The 22,599-nt window shown below is 43.2% G+C and overlaps 1 protein-coding gene across 10 annotated transcripts in view; it reads right to left on the bottom strand.

The window, feature by feature from the left end:
* Positions 1–22,599, bottom strand: part of DLGAP1 (DLG associated protein 1) — a 972,556-nt gene that overhangs the window by 7,933 nt on the left and 942,024 nt on the right. For all 10 annotated transcript variants that reach the window (XM_054537679.2, XM_054537682.2, XM_054537681.2 and 7 more), the window contains one exon: positions 5,211–5,302. In XM_054537679.2, coding sequence (XP_054393654.1) covers positions 5,211–5,302 — 92 coding nt within the window. The remainder of the gene's footprint in view (positions 1–5,210; positions 5,303–22,599) is intronic.

Below are 22,599 nucleotides of genomic sequence, written 5' to 3'. Positions count from 1 at the left end.
TTCTTCAGTGTTTCAGGATTGACTTTCTTTGCCCCATCCACATACGCCTAATAACAGAACATATAAACCTGAATTTATATGCCCTAAGACAGAAAAAACACAGCTAGGAGACTGAAAATGTCATACTCTTTGTTAATCACTACCTGCAGCAGTAGCTAAAGGCATTCATGGTTAGATGGGTGGCAGCCTCCATATGTCAAGAGATCCCAGCTGGTATCTGTTTTGGTGACCTCTTGGTATTTCAGGCAACTGGACAAACTGTGAAACTCCATGTCCTATGATAACATGAGGCCAGTGTATGCTTTTAAAACTAACCCCTAATAAAAATGATATCAGAATTTTGGAAAGTACAAGGTTGAAGACCATCAAAATAATGGGTTGGAAAGACGTTTTAAGTCCTTGGGTACACCAGTATTATTGGCCTACCTCAAAATAAAAATAAATGAAGTCTGGGCGTGGTGGCTTAAGCCTGTAATCCCAGCACTTTGGGAGTCCGAAGTGGGTGGATCACCTGAGGTCAGGAGTTCGAGACCAGCCTGGCCAACATGGCAAAACCCCATCTCTACTAAAAATACAAAAATAATCCAGGCACGATGGTGCACGCCTGTAATCCCAGCTGCTCAGGAGGCTGAGGCAAGAGAATCGCTTGAACCTGGGAGGCGGAGGTTGCAGTGAGCCAAGGTTGTGCCACTGCACTCCAGCCTGGGTGACAAGAGTGACACTCTGTCTCAAAAATAAATAAATAAATAAATAAACAAATAAACAAATAAATAGATATATTTATAAATTTATAGTTCCCAAAGTGCCAAAAAGTTCTAAAGTTCATTAGAAGAAATAAATTTTAAAGTTTATGAAGTTTTTTTTAGTTTACTGAATCAGAATATTACAGAGAAACCCTTTCATTAATTCAGACATCGTTAGAATAGATTTTAATACTGAATCAAACACTTACAACCTTTAAAACTTTTTTTTTAATGAACTTTAGAATTATTAGGCACTTTGGGAACTATACATTTATAAATATATCTATTTATTTATTTATTTTTGAGACAGAGCGTCGCTCTTGTCGCCCATGCTGGAGTGCAATGGCACAATCTCAGCTCACTGCAACCTCTGCCTCCTAGGTTCAAGCGACTCTCCTGCCTCAGCCTCCTGTGTAACTGGGATTACAGGTGTGCGCCACCATGCCTGGCTAATTTTTGTGTTTTTTTTGTAGAGATGGGGTCTCACATTGTTGCTCAGGCTGGTCTTGAATTCCTGGCCACAAGATCCTCCTGCCTCGACCTCCCAAGTGCTGGGATTACAGGTACAAGCCACTCTGCCCTGCCAGTGTTTTCTTAAATGTATTTAACTCTGTATAATGGGCAACTCGTTCCCTTCTCATAAAGAATCTCTTTTCTCCCACATCATTAAGAAGATAGAGAAACAGAGAGAAAGCGTTTAGGCTCAGCCATTCTCCAAATCAGTGAGTCATGTGACATACCATGCACAACAGTGGCAGCTCACTCCTTAACCCAAGGCAGGCTGCCTTGGAGACCAGAGGTGGGTGCTGGAGGGGAGAGTGGGGAGAGCCAAGGGAGGCTGGGGTCCTTGGTTTAGTTATGTTGGAAGAGGCCACCTTTTGTCTACTCATTCTAAGCCTGAGAGTCTATTTGGGATAATGAGTAAGTGTTTTCAAAATAGAGCTATGATTTTTCTCCTCAGAATAGGAACTCAAGAAAGGAGGCTGGGTCTGGTTCTGACGAATCATGGTGCCACTTTCATGCAGCTGTGGACCTAAGCAGTGCCGCCACCAGGCCACTGTGCCTCCTGGGGCAAAGGAGCATGGTGCTGCGTCCGCTCCATGAGCAGGAGGAGTGAACTCAAATCCCGGGTGGGATTTATAAGGATTGAGGCCAAATAGACTGGGATTTGAATCTTGGCTCTGGCTTTTACCATGGGGCTGTGGACAAGTTTCTTAGCTTTTCTGTGCCCATTTTCCTCATCTATAAACTGTCATTAAAATGTCACTATCGGGCTGGGCGAGGTGGCTCATGCCTATAATCCCAGCACTTTGGGAGGCTGAGGCGGGAGGATCACAAGGTCAGGAGATCGAGACCAGCCTGGCCAACATAATGAAAACCCATCTCTACTAAAAAGATAAAAAATTATCTGGGTGTCGTGGTGGGCGCCTATAGTCCCAGCTACTCGGGAGGCTGAGGCAGGAGAATGGCTTGAACCCGGGAGGCGGAGGTTGCAATGAGCTGAGATCGCACCACTGCACTCCCAGCCTGGGCAACAGAGTGAGACTCCTTCTCAAAAAAAAAAAAAAAGAAAAAAAAGTCACTATCAACTCCATGTGTTCTTTTTGAGCATGTAACCAGACCAGAAATCTAAACGCTCTCAGTGTGGTATCAGGCACATGTTAGGCTCTTGACTTTTTTCTGGAGGGGCCTAGTTTGACCAGCATTGTGACTCTCTTGCCCCGTTGTGCTTCAGTCTACCTAAAATATGAGAAGCATATTTTACCACCTATGCCCTTCTAGTGGCCAAGGAATGTGAGCCCATCAAGAACTAGGAAACATCAAAAGCTGGCTTTAATGAGGTTAACATTTTCTAGAAATCTGCACATTTTTGGGCCAGGTGCAGGGGCTCACACCAGTAATCCCAACACTTTGGGAGGCCGAGGAGGGTGGATCACCTGAGGTCAGGAGTTCAAGACCAGCCTAGCCAACAGGGTGAAACCCTGTCTCTACTAAAAATACAAAAAATTAGCTGGGTGTGGTGGTGGGTGCCTGTAAACCCAGCTACTCAGGAGGCTGAGGCAGGAGAATAGCTTGAACTGGGAGGTGGAGGTTGCAGTGAGCCAAGATCATGCTATTGCACTCCAGCCTGGACAACAAGAGTGAAACTCGGCTGGGCACGGTGGCTCACGCCTGTAATCCCAACACTTTCGGTGGCCGAGGCGGGCAGATCACCTGAGGTCAGGAGTCCGAGACCAGCCTGACCAACATGGAGAAACCCTGTCTCTACCAAAAATACAAAATTGGCCGGGTGTGGTGGCTCATGCTTGTAATCTCAGCTACTCAGGAGGGTGAGGCAGGAGAATCTCTTGAACCCGGGAGGTGGAGATTGCAGTGAGCCGACATCGCGCCATTGCACTCCAGCCTGGGCAATAAGAGTGAAACTCCGTCTCCAAAAAAAAAAAAAAAAAAAAAAAGTGAAACTCCCATGTCAAAAAAAAAAAAAAAGAAATCTGCAAATTTTTCAAAACTTTTGTCTGCAATTTCATCTTTAAAATTTGTACAATGTTTATACTCTTCTTCATAATGTACTTGCTCATCATATATTTCTTTTAACAAGGTGTATTGTGTTTTCCCTTTATTGTGTGCACATTGACTGCCTTATGTACCTATTCCTCATGTACATGTTTGAGCAATACGGCTTTACATAAGCTTTCTTATATTTAAAGCACAGAGAATCATGTTAATTGAGATCTGTGACACATTAGCAAGTTTGCAAATTAGCAGGAGTTCTGTACCTGGCCCACAGCTGAAGCTTGAAAGAATACTTGTTGGTTTGAATTCACTTATTAATACATTTACTAATATAAATGATCTCATACACCAGAATAAATTTCTGAAAAATTGGAAGAAGGGTGAGTTTATTTTTTCTGAGAGAGGGGAAAACGAATTATAAATGTGTGTGTATTGTGCAGCAGGTGGGAGGGTGTGGGAATAGCCCTAAAGAGAGATTATAAAGAGAAAAGAGGGATGGAGACTATCACCTTTTCCATACTTTATATTTTCTCTTGGTTGATCCCTGTCTACATAAATTTCTTTCAGTCTATATTTCTCCTTGTTAACAAGAAGTGGTTAAAACTCCAAAACTGGCCGAGTGCGATGGTGTGCCTGTAATACCAGCACTTTGGAGGGCTGAGATGGGAGGATCACAAGGTCAGGAGTTTGAGACTATCCTGGCTAACACGATGAAACCCCGTCTCTACTAAAACAAAACAAAACAAAACAAAAAATTAGCTGGGCATGGTGGCATGCACCTGTAGTCCCAGCTACTCGGGGGCTGAGGCAGGAGAATCGCTTGAACCTGGGAGGCAGAGGTTGCAGTGAGCTGAGCTGAGATCGCGCCATTGCACTCCAGCCTGGACAACAGAGTGAGACTCTATCTCAAAAAAAAAAAAAAAAAACCTCAAAAATCATGCCTGTCAATTGCTTGGGATAAAAGAAAAACAAAAAACCTCTAAGATCATATTTTAAGTAATTTAGATTGCTAATAATTGTCTTCACTTGCCAAAAGGTAAACAAATTGCTTTTCATTTTCTTTGTTTTAGATCCAGCTTGACCAACAATTGAGCAATAAAAGCTATTCTTGAAGTGTTTCTTTTGTTTGTTTGTTTTTTGAGACGAAGTCTCACTCTGTCGCCCAAACTAAAGTGCAATGAACCTCAGCTCGCTGCAACCTCCGCCTCCTGGGTTCAAGTGATTCTCCTGCCTCAGCCTCCCGAGTAGCTGGGATTACAGGCACCCGACACCATGCCCAGCTAATTTTTGTATCTTTAGTAGAGACGGGGTTTCACCATCTTGGCCAGGCTGGTCTCGAACTCCTGACCTCAGGTGATCCGCCTGCCTTGGCCTCCCAGAGTGCTGGGATTACAGGCATGAACCATTGCGCCCAGCCTGTTTTGCTTTGTTTTTGCATGTCCAAGAAGGATGAATTCTTCCTTTGTCTCAAGGAAATCAAATCTACACTTTGTGATGCCCTTGACTTCTGGCTCTTGAATTAAAACAGAGAACTCAGATTAGGAAATAGTCATTGACTGCTATTTTAGAAAGAAAATCACTATCCAAAATGATTTTTTTGGGGCAATATTATTTTTGAAATATCAAGCTGCTTCATATTTTGATAAGAACAATAAAATCAGAGAATCCATGTGAAAGCCAGGAAAATGGAAAATTTTCAGTTACAAAAAAAGCAGGAAATAATTTTAACTTGATTGAATTTTTTCTTCTAAGATTATTTAAGTGAAAAATAAATATTTTAATTTTAAGACAATCAGGAAATAAGATTCATCAGAAAATTCTCTGTTCCAAGTGAGAGACTCTAATGGACCTTGACTTGGTTCAAAATCAGTTTTACTTTAGTTGGGCCAGTCTTGGTGACATGTTCTTCTCATGGCAGTAGCAGGGAAATTGTAGAAGGAGAGTGTTACCTACCAGGTTTTCTTCACACAGTTCTCTGAACTGGTAGAATTTCTGGGCCATGAGAAGTTGGGCACTGCCCACTGCGGTTCGGATTTTTCCTAGAACTGAAAAGAGCAAACATACAAGAACTTTACACATCATGCTTCATTGTTGAGATTTAGTCTGGTAAAGCAAAGAGGAAGTTATGCTGTAATAATTAGGGAAAATGGCACACACACACACTGAACACTCATGCCCACCCAGACAGCCCAATCACTGTTGTTACCGTTGGTGTATGTCACAGAGGCTCCTGGGTTAAAGTAATAAAATCAACTTGGAAAAACAAATGCTCCTCCTGCATATTTCTTGGGAGCAATGGAGTTTTCCAGCACTGATGTTACCAAGAACTGGATGTTACCAAGAGAAGAGGCAAACAGTTGTTACTTTTTTTTTTTAAACTTCCTTTACCGCAAGGATGAATTTCAAGCGTTTACCAGTATAGTTCTGGATTGATGGAGTCAGCCGTCATGGTCGGCTGGCTTGTTTTTCTAATACAAGCCCAAACACAAGGAAAGCGATACTAAACTAGAGGGGGAATCTCTTGGCACTCACCATATCCCATCCATATCCTTTCTTATTTTTCCGGAGCTCAGCCACTGGTACTGTCAGGAAAGAGCTGTGGCTGATTAAAATATTTTCTAAGGAGTGAACATGTTCAGCCTGTTGCCTAGAAAACGCCAGGGCCGTCCCAGCTTTTACACTCTGCAGCCCAATCTTCTTGTTAATATAGGGTGAATTCCCTAGGCACTGTGCTGAAAATCTCCGTCTCTGCAAGCAGGCTACTTCTTGTCTCCCCAGCAGTCTAAGGCACCTTTCAGCTGCCGGCAGGCGTGCTCAGACCGAGCGGAGCTGCTCTCCGCTGAGCGATGCCCCGCTCTGCAGTGTCCCTGGGGCTCGCCTGCACTCTTCGGGCCTGGGTGCAGCTGCCCCGCTACCCACCAGGGTGTTCTTAACATGCTGTCATGGTTGGGAAGGAAGGAATCAAAAACTAGAGCAGGAGAACTTCTCACAAGAGCACTTGCCTCTCTGGAAATCTTCACGGGGAGATATAGTACAGGATTTAAGCAATCCCGTTGTTCTGAATTTACAGAGCCAGGTACCCGAGTGGAATAAGCCTTTCTCAACCTCATTCCCCACAAATTTTGAGCGATGGAAACTGAAGAATAAGAAACTCCATTCTGGCCCAGGGTTTTCTAGCAATTTGCTCCTTTATGTGTTTTAACTGCTAGGCTAGATAATGGTTTCTGATGCACAGTCTACCTAGGCGTTACTCAACTATTTCAGCGTTCCCACAAGTCACTCAGTGCATTTATATTTCCTCTAATATGTCACCAGCCACACCAAACAGCTCACAGGCAGATATTTGCCCCCTCCCTCGGTGATCTCGAGGGGGTCTCCCTTGACAGCTGTCCAGCAGCAATTTCTTAGGCCTAAGTTTTTAACAATTTTTCTGCTCTGCTTTTAAAATCTCTTGGGATGGTTATCCTTTTCCTCTTTAACTAATAAACAATTGTGCAAGACCTCCTCTCTTTTTCTTAACATCCCCAGAAAGGACAGCTTATGGAGACACAGGGCCTGAGTGGGCCAGAGTCCTCACCAGCTACTGCCTGGACAAGTCACTATCTCTACTTTCCCATATGTAAAATGGGGCTAATGGTACCTGTCTGAAGGGTGGTTGGGAAGGTTAAAAGCATTAGTGTATTTGAATTGCTTAGGATTGTGTTGGATTTACAGTAAGCACTTGATAATTATTTGTTATTATCTAGGATCAGAAACCTCTGCCTCTTCTATGGGTGTGCCCACTGTGAGAGCCACACTTGCCCTGGCTAGGAGAGAAAAGGAAAAAACAAAGTCTGGATGATCTAAGGTGACTGGACATCTTGGTCTCCTGGGACAGGTATGTTCTCTGGGTGACCTGTTCCAGCTCGGAGAAGGTATATGGAGCAGGCACTTTCTAAGTGAGCATGTGGCTGTAGGTAAGCTCTGAGGTTTATGGAAACCTCTCTGAATTATCTTGCTGAAGGGTAGGACTGTGAGACCGGCAAACCTCAGAATGAATCCTGGGAGGTTATGACCAGGGTACCTAGGTCTCCACTTTGATGGCTGGGTTCCACAGCTCCCGGGAGCTATCGCAGAAATTCCAGCTATTCTGACTTACCTAAAAACTTTGAGCTGATGGTTCTCAATTGTGTCTGATGCCTGAGCTATATAATAGACTGCCATAATAAAAGTAACTGAGTAAGACAGTGATTCTCAAAAGAGGAGACAGCACTGTTCTAAGCCATTATTCGGGCAACAGGCAACCACGCAAGTTGGGGCTAACTCAGATGTCTTCTCAAAAGTAAAACAAGGGACATCTTTCTTCATTCAGCATGGCCTGGCAAGAGCCCTGGCAAAGGGTGGAGTTGTGGCCCTTCTGTTTCCCGGGCTTTTGCCCTCATGTTCCTTGCATGGAAATTCCCTACTGGCTCCAGGACACTTGCAATTCCTGTGTCCAGGAGACGACCTTTCCTAGGCCCAGGGTGGGGAGATGACTGCTTGGGCCTAGAATGAGATCATGAAACAGGGAGGCTTGGGAGAAGCAGATGACAACTCATATTTCCTTGTCCTCCACACTTTCTTTTCCAGAGAACTAAAAACTCACTTTAATTTTAAGAAAGAAGCTGTAATGGAGGGTTTTTTTGTTTTGTTTTGTTTTGTTTTTTTTCCATTAGACACTCACTGTGTGTGTGAGGTAAGTTCTTTCTTCCAAAAGTAAATTTCACATTTGTTGCACATGCCTTGAGGAAGTTGAAATTAATAAACAATAAATGGTAAACACCAGTAGAAGTAAAAAGTGGAAATAAAAAGACTGAAAGTTGGTAAAGAAATGAAATGAAGAAGAAAGAAGCATCTCGATGTTGTTTTGAAACTACTCTAAAATGTTCAATACCAACCTTCAGGGTGGAAAAAAAAAAACAGTTGGCCCTCTGTTTCCATGGGTTTTGCATCTGTGAGTTAAACCAACCTTGGGTCTCACTATGTGGCCCAGGCCGGTCTTGAACTCCTGGGCTGAAGCAATCCTCTTGCCTCAGTCTCCCAAAGTGCTGGGATTACAGGTATGAGCCACCGCATCCTGCTGAATTTGTTTTCTTTTTCCCTTTTCTCTCACTCCTATGAAATGAAGCCCTACAAATAAAATATATGTTCTCCACTCCTATCCCATTCCTTTTCATCCCCAGAGGAAACCATTGCAGTAGAGAATGACTATTTCAGTCCCATCACTGAATTCATAAGGTCTCTTTTCTGGTCCTGGAAAGGTGATCGCTAAGGGTCTTTTTGAGTGTTAGATTGGGGCAGTCTCACCAGCACAGTAGCACCCATAGCCAACATCAGCAGATTTTCTCTGAAAATTAGAATGGGGGTTTTAAAGCTCTATGGGTGTTGAATTGATCTCTTTCACATTCTGGTCATGCTTTTTTTTTTTAACAGATTGTTCAACCCAGATGTGGTTAACAGTTTTTGCCACCCATCTCCCTTAGGGCACATTCAAATGCATCTTACAGAATAATTTTCTCTGCTGTGTCACCCAGTCAAGCCGTTTAACCATGACTCATACCATCTATTTGTGTAATACTTAATCAGATAATAAGCCTTGTATTGCTGGGCAGTTCTTTTTACATAAGTAAATCTAGCCTCCCCAGACACCATATAGGCACCTTTCCTTTCCTTCCCCAGCTACTCTTTTAATATGTCCCTCAGTGGAAGTACAAAACAAAACAGAAAACACAGTTGAACGGAATTCCTCCTATTTAAGAAGTAAGCACTCTTTATAAACTCCCCCACTTACAATTCTTCTAACCTCTCACTCCACAATAGATATTTAAGAAGACCCACGATAGAGAGGACAGGCCTGGGTTAGTGAATCACATAAAGTCAGGAGGAACTTTTGGGAGGCCTTTGTGAATATGTGTTTACTTAAATTATCATCACTTAGTATTTCAAAACTCACAAACAGGCATCTAATTAGATCCTCACAGGACTCTGTGAGGCAGAGCAGATAACTTCATTTGAGAAAACTTGTGCTCAAACTACAAAGTTTCTTCCCCACGGACACCTGCTGTGGCCAATCCCCGTCTTCTGACCCCAGTCTATTTGGGCTCTCTTTTCTCTAACACTGACAGAAAATTGTGTCTGAATCTACTTAAGTGGAAGCTATCAGAGTGTGATTTCCTTCTTGTTTTTCTTTACTGTGGTAAGAACACTTAACATGAAATCTACCCTCTTAACAAATATTTAAGTGCACAATATAGTTTTATTAATGGTGGCGCAGTGTTGTACAGCAGATCTCGAGAACTTATTCACCTTGCATAACTTTAGATCCACTGAACAGCAATTCCCCTTTCCCTCTCCCCCTACACCATGGCACCCACCATTCCACTCTCCGTTTCCTGAGTTTCGACTATTTAAGATACGTCATATAAGCAGAATCATGCAGCATTTGTTCTCCAGTGACTGGCTTATTCCACTTAGCATATAGTCCTCCAGGCTCATCCATGTTGTTGCATATGGCAGAATTTCCTTCTTTTTCAAAGCTGAATAATATTTCATTGTATGTTTATACCACATTCCATTTATCCACTGAATGTGATTTCTGTTTATTTATGTGTTTATTTATTTATGAATGGGGTCTCACTGTGTTGTCCAGGCTGGAGGACAGTGGCTATTCATAGGCATGAACATGGGGTCCTATAGCCCTGAACTCCTTGCCATAGCCTTCTGAGCAGCTGGGACTGCAGGCATGCACCTCTATGCCAGGCTGCATGTAATTTCTTTATCAACATTTCCCAGCCAGTGCCAATGGATAGGGGTGAGTGGCATAATAAGTCAGTGGGAGAGTTGGAAGAAATTCGCCAAGCCTGATCACTGTCCCACATTAGGAAGCAAGAGCAAAGCACATCCATCCATCTACCTGAAGTGACTGGCAGGCAAGGCAATTTCAATCCTGAACAGAAAAGAGGAACCAGGAACACCTTGAAAGAGATGGTGAGTGTTTCAAGTTCTTTTTTTCTTTTAAAGATTATATGTCATAATGAGAAGCAGAGAACAACTATTTTGGCTGTGGGAAAGGGGAGTCTTTTATGCAAACTGTGATTTGAAATCTCCTGACTACATTCAAAGACCCAGCCATTTAGAAGAGGGCATACCTCCTCTTTCCCACTGACCTCTGTGGGATAGGTTGTTATTTTGAGAAAAGCAGGCAGTATAAGAGGCACAAGGATGAAGAGAAAAAACACTTTCTTTTAACCCTCCCAGTGGGTCTACGGCAAAGCTGCAAGGAGTTTCAGTGTGCTGGTGATCTTTTTGCTGGGTTAAAATCAGGATTACAAATCCTTAAGCATAATTAGCATATGCATCCTTTCCTATTTCAAGAGGAGTTAGGTCTCTAGAACTGAAAAGGCAGATGTGTTCATTTCTCTGACTGCTTCTTTTTTTTTTTTCTTTTGAGACAAGCGTCTCACTCTGTCACCCAGGCTGGGGTGCAGTGGCACGATCTCGGCTCACTGCAACCTCCAACTCCCGGGTTCAAGTGATTCTCCTGCCTCAGCCTCCCGAGTAGCTGGGATTACAGGCATGAGCCACTGTGCCCGGCCTCTCTGACTGCTTCTAATTCTTACATGATGCTACACCTAACTCCGCGATCATCAGACCTTACTTTAAGGCCTCAGAAACAGAGAAGAATAGACATATTTCTTATATCCTCAAAGTAGGTTCCCTGAAGCCTGGATACGACAGACACCCCTGCAATGGATTACCTCTGACTGGCTCCCCGTGGTGAAGGTTACTACGGTAGATATGCTACATAGAACTCGTCACATTTTTCTGCCACCTACACTGTAATTCACCTAGTATGTTTCATTTTAGTCTAACTTTCTCTCTGGGCAATATAGGCATGCCTCAGACATATTGTGGGTTTGGTTCCAGACCACTACAATGAATGAATATCACAATAAAGTGAGTCACATGAATTTTTTGTTTCCCAGTGCATATAAAAGTTATGTTTACACTATACTGTAGTCTGTTAAGTATGCCATAGCATAATGTCACAAAAAAGTACCTAATACTTTATTGCTAAAAAATGCTAATGGTAATCTGAGCCATCAGCAAGTCATAATCTTCTTGCGGAGGGAGGGTCTTGCCTCGATGTGGATGGCTGCTGTGATCAAGGTGGTAGTTGTTAAAGGTAGGGGTGGCTGTGGCAATGTCTCTTTTTAAAATAAATTTTTTTTTCCCTTTTTATTTTTTGTAGAGAGAGGATCTCGCTATGTTGCCCTGGCTGGTCGCAAGCTTCTGGCCTCAAGCGATCCACTCATCTTGGACTCCCAAACTGCTGACATTACAGGCATGAGTCACTGCCCTGGCTGGCTGTGACAATTTTAAAAATAAGACAACAATGAAGTTTGCCACATCAATTGACTTTTCCTTTCATGAAAGTTTTCTCTGTTGCATGCAATATTTGTTTGACAGCATTTTACCAACGGTAAAACTTTTTTCAAAATTGGAGTCAAGGGGCCGGGTACGGTGGCTCACGCCTGTAATCCCAGCACTTTGGGAGGCCAAGGCAGGTGGATCACGAGGTCAGGAGATCGAGCCCATCCTGGCTAACATGGTGAAACCCCATCTCTGCTAAAAAATAGAAGAAATTAGCCAGGCGTGGTGGCGGGCACTGTAGACCCAGCTACTCAGGAGGCTGAGGCAGGAGAATGGCTTGAACCCAGGAGGTGGAGCTTGCAGTGAGCCAAGATCGTGCCACTGCACTCCAGCCTGGGCAACAGAGTGAGACTCTATCTCAAAAAAAAAAAAAAAAAAAAAAATTGGAGTCAAGGCTGGGCGTGGTGGCTCACGCCTGTAATCCCAGCACTTTGGGAGGTCAAGATAGGAGGATTGCTTGAGCCCAGGAGTTCAAGACCAGCCTAGGCAACATGGCAAAACCCCATCTCTACTAAAAATACAAAAAATTAGTCGGCATGGTGGCACATCCCGGAAGTCCCAGCTACTCAGGAGGCTGAGTTGGGAGGATCACCTGAGCCTGGGAGGTTGAGTCTGCAGTGAGCCGTGATTGTGCCACCGCACTCCAATCTGGGCAACAGAGGAGACCCTGTCTCAAAAAAAAAAAAAAAAAAAAAGGACTCAAAATCCTCTGGAAGCTTACCACTATTTTATCAACTAAGTTGATGTAATATCCTGAATCCTTTGTGGTCATTTCAACAGTGTTCACAGCATCTTCACCAAGAGTAGATTCCATCTTAAGAAACTACTTTCTTGCCTCATCCATAAGAAATAAATTCTCCTCTGTTCAAGTTTGATCATGAAATTATAGCAATTCAGTCACATTTACAGGCTTCACTTCTCATTCTAGTTCTCTTGCACTTTTTACCACATCTGCAGTTTCTTCCTCCACTGAAGTCTTGAACCCCTCAGTCATCCATGAAGGTTGGAATCAACCTCTAAACTCCAGCTAATGTTGATATTTTGACCTTTTCCCGTGAATCATAAATGTTCTTAATGGCATCTAGAATGGTGATTCCTTTCCAGAAGGTTTTCTTTTTTTTTTTTAATTTTTAAATTATTTTTTCAAATTTTTGTGGGTGCATGGTGTATATATTTATGGGGTACATGAAATGTTTTGATACAGGCATGCACTGTGAAGTAAGCACATCATGGAGAATGGGGTATCCATCCCTTCAAGCAATCCCCTCAAGCATTTATCCTTTGGATTACAAATAATCCTCCAGAAGGTTTTCAATGGACTTTGCCCAGGTCCATCAGAGGACTCACTATCTATGGCAGATATAGCCTTATGGAATGTATTTTTAACTAAGAAGACTTGCAAGTCCAAAGGACTCTTTGATCCATAGGCTGCGGAATGGATGTTGTATTCCTCTGTTTTCATGCCACTGATAAAGACATACCTGAGACTAGGTAATTTACAAAAGAGAGATGCTTAACGGACTCACAGTTCCACTTGGCTGGGGAGGCTTCAGTCATGGTGGAAGGTGAAAGGCACGTCTTACATGGTGGTAGACAATAGAGAATAATGATAGACAAGCGAAAGGGGAAATGCCTTATAAAATCATCAGATCTCATGAGACTTATTCACTACCATGAGAACAGTATGGGGGAACTACCCCCATGATTTAATCATCTCCCACCAGGTCCCTCCCACAACATGTGGGAATTATGGAAGCTACAATTCAAGATGAGATTTGGGTGGGGACACAGCCAAACCAAATCAGATGTCATGTTTGCAGGCATGAAAACAACATTCATCGCCATGTACATCTCTATCAGAGCTCTTGGTTGACTAGGTTCATTATCAATGAGCAGCAATATTTTGGAAGAAATCTTTTTTCTGAGCCATAGGTCTCAACAGTGGGCTTAAAGTGTTCAGTAAACCATGCTGTAAATAGAGATACTCTCATCTAGGCTCTGTTGTTCTACTTATAGAGCACACTTTATAAGAGCACACAAATTTAGCATAATTTTTAAGGGCCGTAGGTTTTTCAGAATGGCAAATGAGCATTGGCTTCGACTTCAAGTCACCAGGTGCCTGAGCCCCTAACAAGAGAGAGAGCCTGTCCTTTGAAGCTATGAAAGGCCTACATGGCATCTCCTTCCAATAGAAGGCTGTTTTGTCTACATTGAAAATCTGTTGTTTAGTGTAATCATCTTCGTCAATGATCTTAGCTAGATCTTCTGGATAACTTACTGCAGCTTCTCCATCATCACTAGGAATTCACCTTGCATGTTTATATTACAGAGACAGTTTCTTTCTTTAAACTTCATGAACCAACGATTGTTAGCTTCAAACTTTTCTTCTTCAGCTTCCTCACATCTCTCAGCTTTCATAGAATTGAAGAGAGTTGGCCGGGTGTGATGGCTCATGCCTGTAATCCCAGCACTTTGGGAGACTGAGGCAGGCGGGTTACCTGAGGTCAGGAGGTCGAGACAAGCCTGACCAACATGGTGAAACCACGTCTCTACTAAAAATACAAAATTAGTCAGGCATGGTGGCGCATGCCTGTAATCCCAGCTACTCAGGAGGCTGAGGCAGGAGAATCACTTGAATCCAGGAGGCGGAGGTTGCAGTGAGCCGAGATTGTGCCATTGCACTCCAGCCTGGGCAACAAGAGAGAAACTCTGTCTCAAAAAAAAAAAAAAGAATTGAAGAGAGTTACAGTGTCGCTCTGATTAAGCTTTGGCTTAAGGGAATGTTGTGCTTGGTTTGTTCTCTCCAGACCACTCAAACTTCATCCACATCAACAAAAAGGCTGTTTCGCTTCCTTATCATTTGTATGTTCACTTGGGTAGCACTTTTAATTTCCTTCAAGAAGTTTTCCTTTGCATTCACGACTTGGCTATCTGGCACAAACAGCCTAGCTTCTGGCTTATTTTGACTTTTGACATGCCTTCCTAACTAAGCTTAATCATTTATTGCTTTTGATTAAAAGTGACATTGTAACTCTTCATTTGAACACATAGAGGCCATTATTGGGTTATTAATTGGCCTAATTTAAATATTATTGTAACTCAAGGCATAAGAAGGCCTGAGGAGAGGGAGAGAGACAGGGGAATGGCGGGTCAGTGGAGCAGTCAGAACATAAACACCATTTATTGATTAAGTTCACTGTCTTACATGGGCACGGTTCATGGAGCTCCAAAACAATTACAATAGTAACATCAAGGATCACTGATCACAAATCACCATAGCAGATAGAATAATAATGAAAACACTTGAAATATTGTGAGAATTACCAAAGTCTGACACAAAAACAGAAAATGAGCATATGCTTTTGAAAAGATGGTGCTGATAGACTCGGTCAACTCAGGGTTGCCACAAACCTTCAATTTGCTTAAAAAAAAAAAAAAAAAAAAGCAGTATCTTCAAAGTGCAATAAAGCAATGCCAATAAAATGAGGTACACCTGTGTGTGGGAAAAAGTGTAGGTGTGGGGTAAGGAACAATCAGCTCACCAATTACCAGCTGTTGATCTTGGGAAAGTTGATCAGACTCAGACTCTTTTTCCTTTAATGGCCATAATATCATCTTCATAGCATTGCTGATTACTTAATGGAACAATATAGGCAAACGTGAGAATGCAGTAGGAATTGTAACTCCTATAACTGATCTACATTCTTTAGTTCTTGGGCATTTACCTAAAAGGTAGCAGTATCCAAAAAAGGACATGATTTCTCCTGCAAATCTTCACACTCCAACCTCTCTCCCTAGTAGTGTGGACTAATTTGATGTCCTTCTTTTTTGCTGACTTTTATTCAGGCAGATTTTCACAAGTGTCACTGATTGGTGAATAATTTCTTTTTTTATGTGTATAAGAAATCCATAACAATTTTTCAGGGGCTCAGATTTTAGTGCCTCTCTGTATAATCTAGCACAGTTTCCCCCAGCCATCAGAGCTAGAACAGTGGCCAACTGGCTGCTGGGTGACAGACACACAGAGGAGACAGGACCTTAAAGCACACTGGACATTCAATCAGAGCCTTGCTCGGAAAACAGACTCACTGCAAAATGAAGGGTCAGAGCCCTCCTCAAGAATGGCAGCTTCTATGGCAAAACAAGGTCCACCTTCAGGTACAGAGATGATGGCAGATAAACTCCACTACCTGTACAGCTATAGTCCCATCCTATTTTCCAGATTGTGCTTAGCCATGTGATTTGATGATGCCATAAACCAATGGTCCCCAAACTTGGCTGATCCTTCACTGCTGCCTGTTAGTCCTTTGCAATGTGTTTGGTTACCTCCCTCTCTAACTCTAATTTCCTGAATCTTATCCATTCTCAACTCAACCCCTATTCCCTCATCTTCAACAACCTTGCCTCCTATGAGATGAAAATGGAGGGAATCAGGCATGAACACTGCTGTGATTTGGATAATAGTGTCTCCTCCAAAATTTATGTTGAAACTGAATCCCCAAGGCAATAACAATAAGCGGTGGGGCATTGGGAGGTGATTAAGTCATGAGAGCTCGGCTGTCATGAATGAGGTTAGTGCCTTTATTAAAGGACTCAAGGTTGAAGGGACCGCCTCTTGCCCTTCTGACCCTACTGCCATGCAAGGACACAGGGTTTGTCCCCTCTGGAGGATGCAGCAACAGGCCTCATCTTGGAAGCAGAGAGCAGCCCTCACCAGACACACAACCTGCTGGCACCTTGATCTTGGATTTCTCCGCAACTAGAGTAACGAGAAGTAAATTTGTATTGTTTAAAAATTACCCAGTCTTGAGCATTAGGACAAATACCTAATGCATGTGGGGCTTAAAACCTAGATGACAGGTTGATAGGTGTGGCAAACCACCCTGGCACATGTCTACCTATGTAACAAACCGCACATTCAGCACATGTATCCCAGAAATTAAAGTGAAAAAAAAAAAATTACCCAGTCTTTGGTATTTTGTTGGAGCAACACAAACAAAGACAAATACTCTCAATGTTCTATGTCTCTTAATACTCCTCCCCCACCAATCCCCTAAACCTTTCTGCCCCCACCCTAGTGTCTTCTCTACACCCACTATTCCCATCTACTTGTGTCCTTGGTCTGATTCTCTCCCTGCTACCCTGAGGCCTTGCTGTGTTAGCCACTCCCTCTCTCTGAACTCCTTCTGCCAGTGCCTTACCTGAGATGTCTGGCAGCATCCTCAAGTCTTTCCCATTCTAAGTGGGGCAACTCCTCCCAACCTCATGGTCCCCTCCAGCTAACATAAAATTCCTCTTCTCCCCCTGTTATTGGTTGAATTGCATTTTCCTAAAATTTACATGTAGAATTCCTAACCTTCAGTATCTCAGAATGTGACTCTGGAGATAAGATTCTTAAAGAGGTGATTAAATTACAATGAGGTCATTCTCATGAGCCCTAATCCACTATGACTGATGTCCTTATCAGAACTGGAGATGAGAACACAGACACACACACAGAGGGGAGAATCAGGGAAAGGGTGGTGGTCTGCAAGCCAAGGAGAGCGACCTGAGGGGAAACCAGCCCCTTGATCTCGAACTTCCAGCCTCCAAAACTGTGAGAAAATTAATTTCTCCTGTTTAAGTGACCTGCTCCATGGGTCCTTTATTATGGCAGCCCTAGCAAATTATTACATTCCCTTTAAACCCCCATTCTCCAAAGGGCAGCATGCCTTTGCTCTCGTATTTCTTCTGCTCTCCATTGTCTCCACTCCCTGCAGCCCAGCTGTCTCCACCCTCTACACCTTCTGGACTCTGCCTCTGGCACAAAGGAAACTCAGATCCCCTGGGTCTCCCAACAATGCTCTCTGGCTGACTCTGCCCTTCCCCGATTCTGCCTTCCCTGTGCTTAGTAGAATTTCTCTCACTCCACCTTGTAAATGTTGAACACAAAATGTAATCCCGAGCTCACTTCTCCACTCACTTCCCTCATTCCACTTTCTCGAATTTGTGACTCCACTGTGTACTGACCCCAGACGCTTTAGAGGAGCATGTGTAACCACTAGCTCAACACCTCCTGTCTCCCCAAATCTGTGTTCCCCTCAGGATTCCCTTGTTGATTACAATTAGGGGTACAAGGCTTGATCAATCCATCCATAGTGTAAATGTTCTCCATCCCTTGCCAATCTTGGAGATTTGGTTTCATTAAGGGAATTACAGGGTTTTCTTATCTCATGTAATTCTTATGCTGACAACTTTTCCTTGGTTCCCTGGCTCCATGTGATAAGCCCCAAGCCCCCTTCAGCAGGGCAGGTGCAGGCCAAGCTGTCCAGTTTCTCTCTGCTGACTCCTTCAGTGCTCCAAGTGCCCATGGCTTCCGAAATCCCCCAAGGTCTTTCCTGAGTGTCTTCTTCACACCAAGCACTAAGCTGAGACTGTCTCCTCCCCTTGGTGCCCTAGGCAAGCCCCTCTCCCTGTATCTAGCAAAGTCCTCATCCTTATCATTCAGCTTGGGTGCACCTTGCCAGAAAGCCTTACCTCCTTTCACCTCTCCCTCCTCACTGCTCCTAAAATTCCCCAGCATAGCTGTCTCTGCCTTTTCCTCATTCTTTTCAACATGTTCTGTTAATATGTCTGATTTCCAACCAGAATGTGAGCTCTCTGATGGCCTAGACTGTGCCCATGTAACTAACTCCTATTATCTCCACTGAAGGAATACGTTTTGAAATTAACTGAGTTGAGATTCTATATCAACCAGAAAAACAAACTACCTGTGATATTCTGATCCTTGAGCATTCTAATTCTTTAAGGTTTTATCATGTCTAGCACCACTTTTTAAATTATAGTGTTGACTAATTAGCTGATATACTCTTAGCTGGGGTATTATTCCTCTTGCATTGCTGTTTGTCATGCAATAGTTGTAGTGACTAGCCTAGAAAAGTCACACCATCTAGGATAAGCTGAGTTGTGTTTGTGGATGATGAATTATATTTCCTCATATTCAAGTTTTGCCTTTTTTTTTTTTTACCCACTTGCCTTTTTCTTTCCTTCTTTTTTTTTTTTAGACAGAGTTTCATGCTTGTTGCCCAGGCTGGAGTGCAATGGTGCGATCTCGGCTCACTGCAACCTCCGCCTCCCGGGTTCAAGTGGTTCTCCTGCCTCAGCCTCCCGAGTAGCTGGGATTACAGGCACGTGCCACCACGCCCAGCTAATTTTTGTATTTTTAGTAGAGACGGGGTTTCACCATCTTGGCCAGGCTGGTCTCAAAGTCCTGACCTCAAGTGATCCGCCCACCTCAGCCTCTCAAATTGCTGGGATTACAGGTGTGAGCCGCTGCATTCGGCCTCCCACCTGGCTTTTTTCCCCAATGTTGTAGACTTCAGGGGTGAAGAAAGAGAAAGGAAATTTAAAAAGTGGCTCTATCCGCTTACTTTAAAGACACGTGCAGTCAACTAATTTTGTTTTTTTTTTTGGAGACCTCACTCTGTCGCCCAGGCTGGAGTGGAGTGGCACGATCTCAGCTAACTGCAACCTCCGCCTTCCAGGTTCAAGCAATTCTCCCACCTCAGCTTCCGAAGTAGCTGGGACTACAGGGGCCCGCCACCACTCCTGGCTATTTTTTGTATTGTTAGTAGAGACGGGGTTTCACCACGTTGGCCAGGTTGGTCTCAAACCCCTGACCTCAGATGATCTGCCCGCCTCGGCCTTCCAAAGAGCTGGGATTACAGGTGTGAGCCACTGCACCCAGCTGCAGTCAACTAATTTTTGACAAGGGCACCAAGAGGATACAATGGGAAAAGGATAGCCTAAGTGTAGGACCAGAAACCACACAACTCCCAGAAGAAGACGGAAGGAAAAGGTTCCTCAACATTAGCCTTGGCAATAATGTTTTGGATATCACAACAAAAGATCAGGCTACAAAAGCAAAAATAAACAAATGAGACTGTATAAAATGAAAAAGCTTCTGTTATCAAAGGAAACACTCAGCAAAATAAAAAGGCCAGGCACAGTGGCTCACGCCTTGTAATCCCAGCACTTTGGGAGGCTGAGGTAGGTGGATCACCTGAGGTCAGCAGTTAGAGACCAGCCCGGCCAACATGGTGAAACTCCGTCTCTACTAAAAAGTACAAAAAAATTTAGCCGGGCATGGTGGTGCGTGCCTGTAATCCCAGCTACTCAGGAGGCTGAGGCAGGAGAATCACTTGAACCTGGGAGGCGGAGTAGTGAGCCAAGATCACACTACTGCACTCCAGCCTGGGCAACAGAGCAAGGCTCCATCTCAAAGAAAAAAAAAATTAAAAAAATAAAAATAAAAAGGCATCCTACAACCCGGGAAAAAATATTTGCAAACCACATAACCAATAAGGTTTGTAGACTATAAATCCAAAATTAATGAAGAACTCTTACAACTCAACAGCAGGAAAGCAAATAACCCCAAAAAACTCAATTTAAAAATGGGCAAAGGTCTGGCCAGGCGCGGTGGCTCATCCCTGTAATCCCAGCACTTTGGGAGGCCGAGGAGGGCAAATCACGAGGTCAGGAGATCAAGACCATCCTGGCTAACATGGTGAAACCCTGTCTCTACTAAAAATACAAAAAATTAGCCTGGCATGGTGGTGTGCGCCTGTAGTCCCAGCTACATCGGGAGGCTGAGGCAGGAGAATGGTGTGAACTCAGAAGGCGGAGCTTGCAGTGAGCTGAGATGGCGCCACTGCACTCCAGCCTGGGCGACAGAATGAGACTCTGTCTCAAAAAAAAAAAAAAAGAAAAAGAAAAAGGAGAGCAAAGGTCCTTGACACAGGGTTTGAACAAGGCAAAACAAACAAAAAAAACAAACAAAACCAGAAGAAACAAAAATGGGCAAAAGATCTGAACAGACATTTCTCTAAAGGAGACATAACAAGAGGCCAGGTGCATTTGCTCTTCTCTGTAATCCCAGCATTTTTGGAGGCCAAGGCAGGAAGAATGTTTGAGCCCAGGAGTTCAAGACCAGCCCAGGCAACATAGTGAGATCTTGTATCCACAAATAATAATTGTTTAAAAATTAGTTGGGTCTGATGGCACACATCTGTGGTCCCAGCTACTCAGGAGACTGAGGTGGGAGAATTGATTGAGCCTGGGCAGTTAAGGCTGCAGTAAGCTATCATCACACCACTGCACTCCAGCCTCAGTGAGAAAGTGAGACCTTGTCTCAATTTAAAAAAAAAGAAAGAAAGAAACTGTGGTATATATATACCACATATATATAGTGAATATTATTCAGCCCTAAAAAAGAAGGAGCTCCTGCCATTTGCCACAACATAAATGGACTAGAGGACATTATGCTAAGTAAAATAAGCCAGACACAGAAAGAACAATACTGCATTATATCATTTATATCAGAATTGAAAAAATAAGATCAAATATACAGAGACAGAGAATGATACAGTGGTTATGGGGGAGGAAATGGGGAGATGTGGGTCAAACATTACAAAGTAAGAGATACATGGGAGGGACAAGTCTAGAGATCTAATGCACAGAATGAGGACTATAGCTAATAAAATTATCTTGTATTAGGGTATCTTGTGGAATAAGTAGACTTTAGCTGCTCTTTCACAAAAAAAGTAACTATGTGAGATGACAGATATGTTAATTTGCTTCATAATAGTCACCAACTTACTATCTATCTGTATCCTATAGCATATAAACCTCAAATATACACAAAATTTATTTCAAAAAAATTAAGTCAGGTAGGCACAGTGGCTCTTGCCTATAATCCCAGCACTTTGAGTGGCTGAGGCAGGCAGATCGCTTGAACCTAGGAGTTCAAGACCAGCCTGGGTAACACTGTGAGACCCTGTCTCAATAAATAAATAAATGAAAGTCAAGTGGATTTGTCAGTCTGAGTCTGTGTGATTTCATGGCATTGGGATTATCCATGTGGAGACATTCTCATTTACGAGTGTGTCCTTGTGGCAAAAATTTCCCCAACCTACTGCCCAGCAGCTGCTTCTCAGACACACTTGTGATCCGGAGCTGCTGTCAACAAAACGTCTCCATAGAAAACGTGGATCTGTTTCATTCCTGACTGGCAGTTGCTGATCTGCATTGCACAACAGTGCTTTTTTTGTTTTGTTTTGTTTTTAGCTGAAACTTGGTGGCTAATGAATAAAGAATGGATTCTCTAGTAGAAGTTTTCCCATAGACTAACACCAGAGTTTCCATAGTGTTCTGGGGGAAAAAAAACAACATTATTTTGTTTTTAAAGAGCAAGTTTTTCAAAAACTCAGCTAATTTTAATTTTTTTTCCCCAGTTCCAACCCCTCCAGGAGCCTTACTCGTAGAAGATGGTCATTCTTTGGATCAATATCTTGACTTATATCAGCCACGAAATGGCAACATCATATACATCATATAGATAGAGACAGTTTTGAGCCTTTGAAAGCTGGATGAAATGAAATTAGTTTATGTTTCCCTAGGTAATCTAAATGAAAAAAACTGTATATTTTATTTGAAGTCCATTGCATTTATTGCATTTTTTTTTTAAATTTATTTTCGACGTGGAGTTTTGCTCTGTCACCCAGGCTGGAGTGCGGTGGCATGATCTCGGCTCACTGCAACCTCCACCTCCTGGGTTCAAGCATTTCTCCTTCCTCAGCCTCCCGAGTAGCTGGGATTACATGCATGCGCCACCAAGCCCAGCTAATTTTTGTATTTTTAGTAGAGACGGAGTTTCAACCATGTTGGCCAGGCTAGTCTCCAACTCCTGACCTCATGCTCTGCCTGCCTCGGCCTCCCAAAGTGCTGGGATTATAGGCATGAGCCACTGCGCCCCACCAGTCCATTGCATTTATATTTCACAGAAACAGTTATTGGAGAAAATGATAGGAGGTCTTGCTCCATGAGCCAGTCCCTCTCTGCCGTCTCTAGAATG

The sequence above is a fragment of the Pongo abelii genome, chromosome 17, assembly GCF_028885655.2.
Source record: "Pongo abelii isolate AG06213 chromosome 17, NHGRI_mPonAbe1-v2.0_pri, whole genome shotgun sequence".
Lineage (NCBI taxonomy): Eukaryota > Metazoa > Chordata > Mammalia > Primates > Hominidae > Pongo > Pongo abelii.
This window is presented reverse-complemented; position numbering and strand designations above follow the sequence as displayed.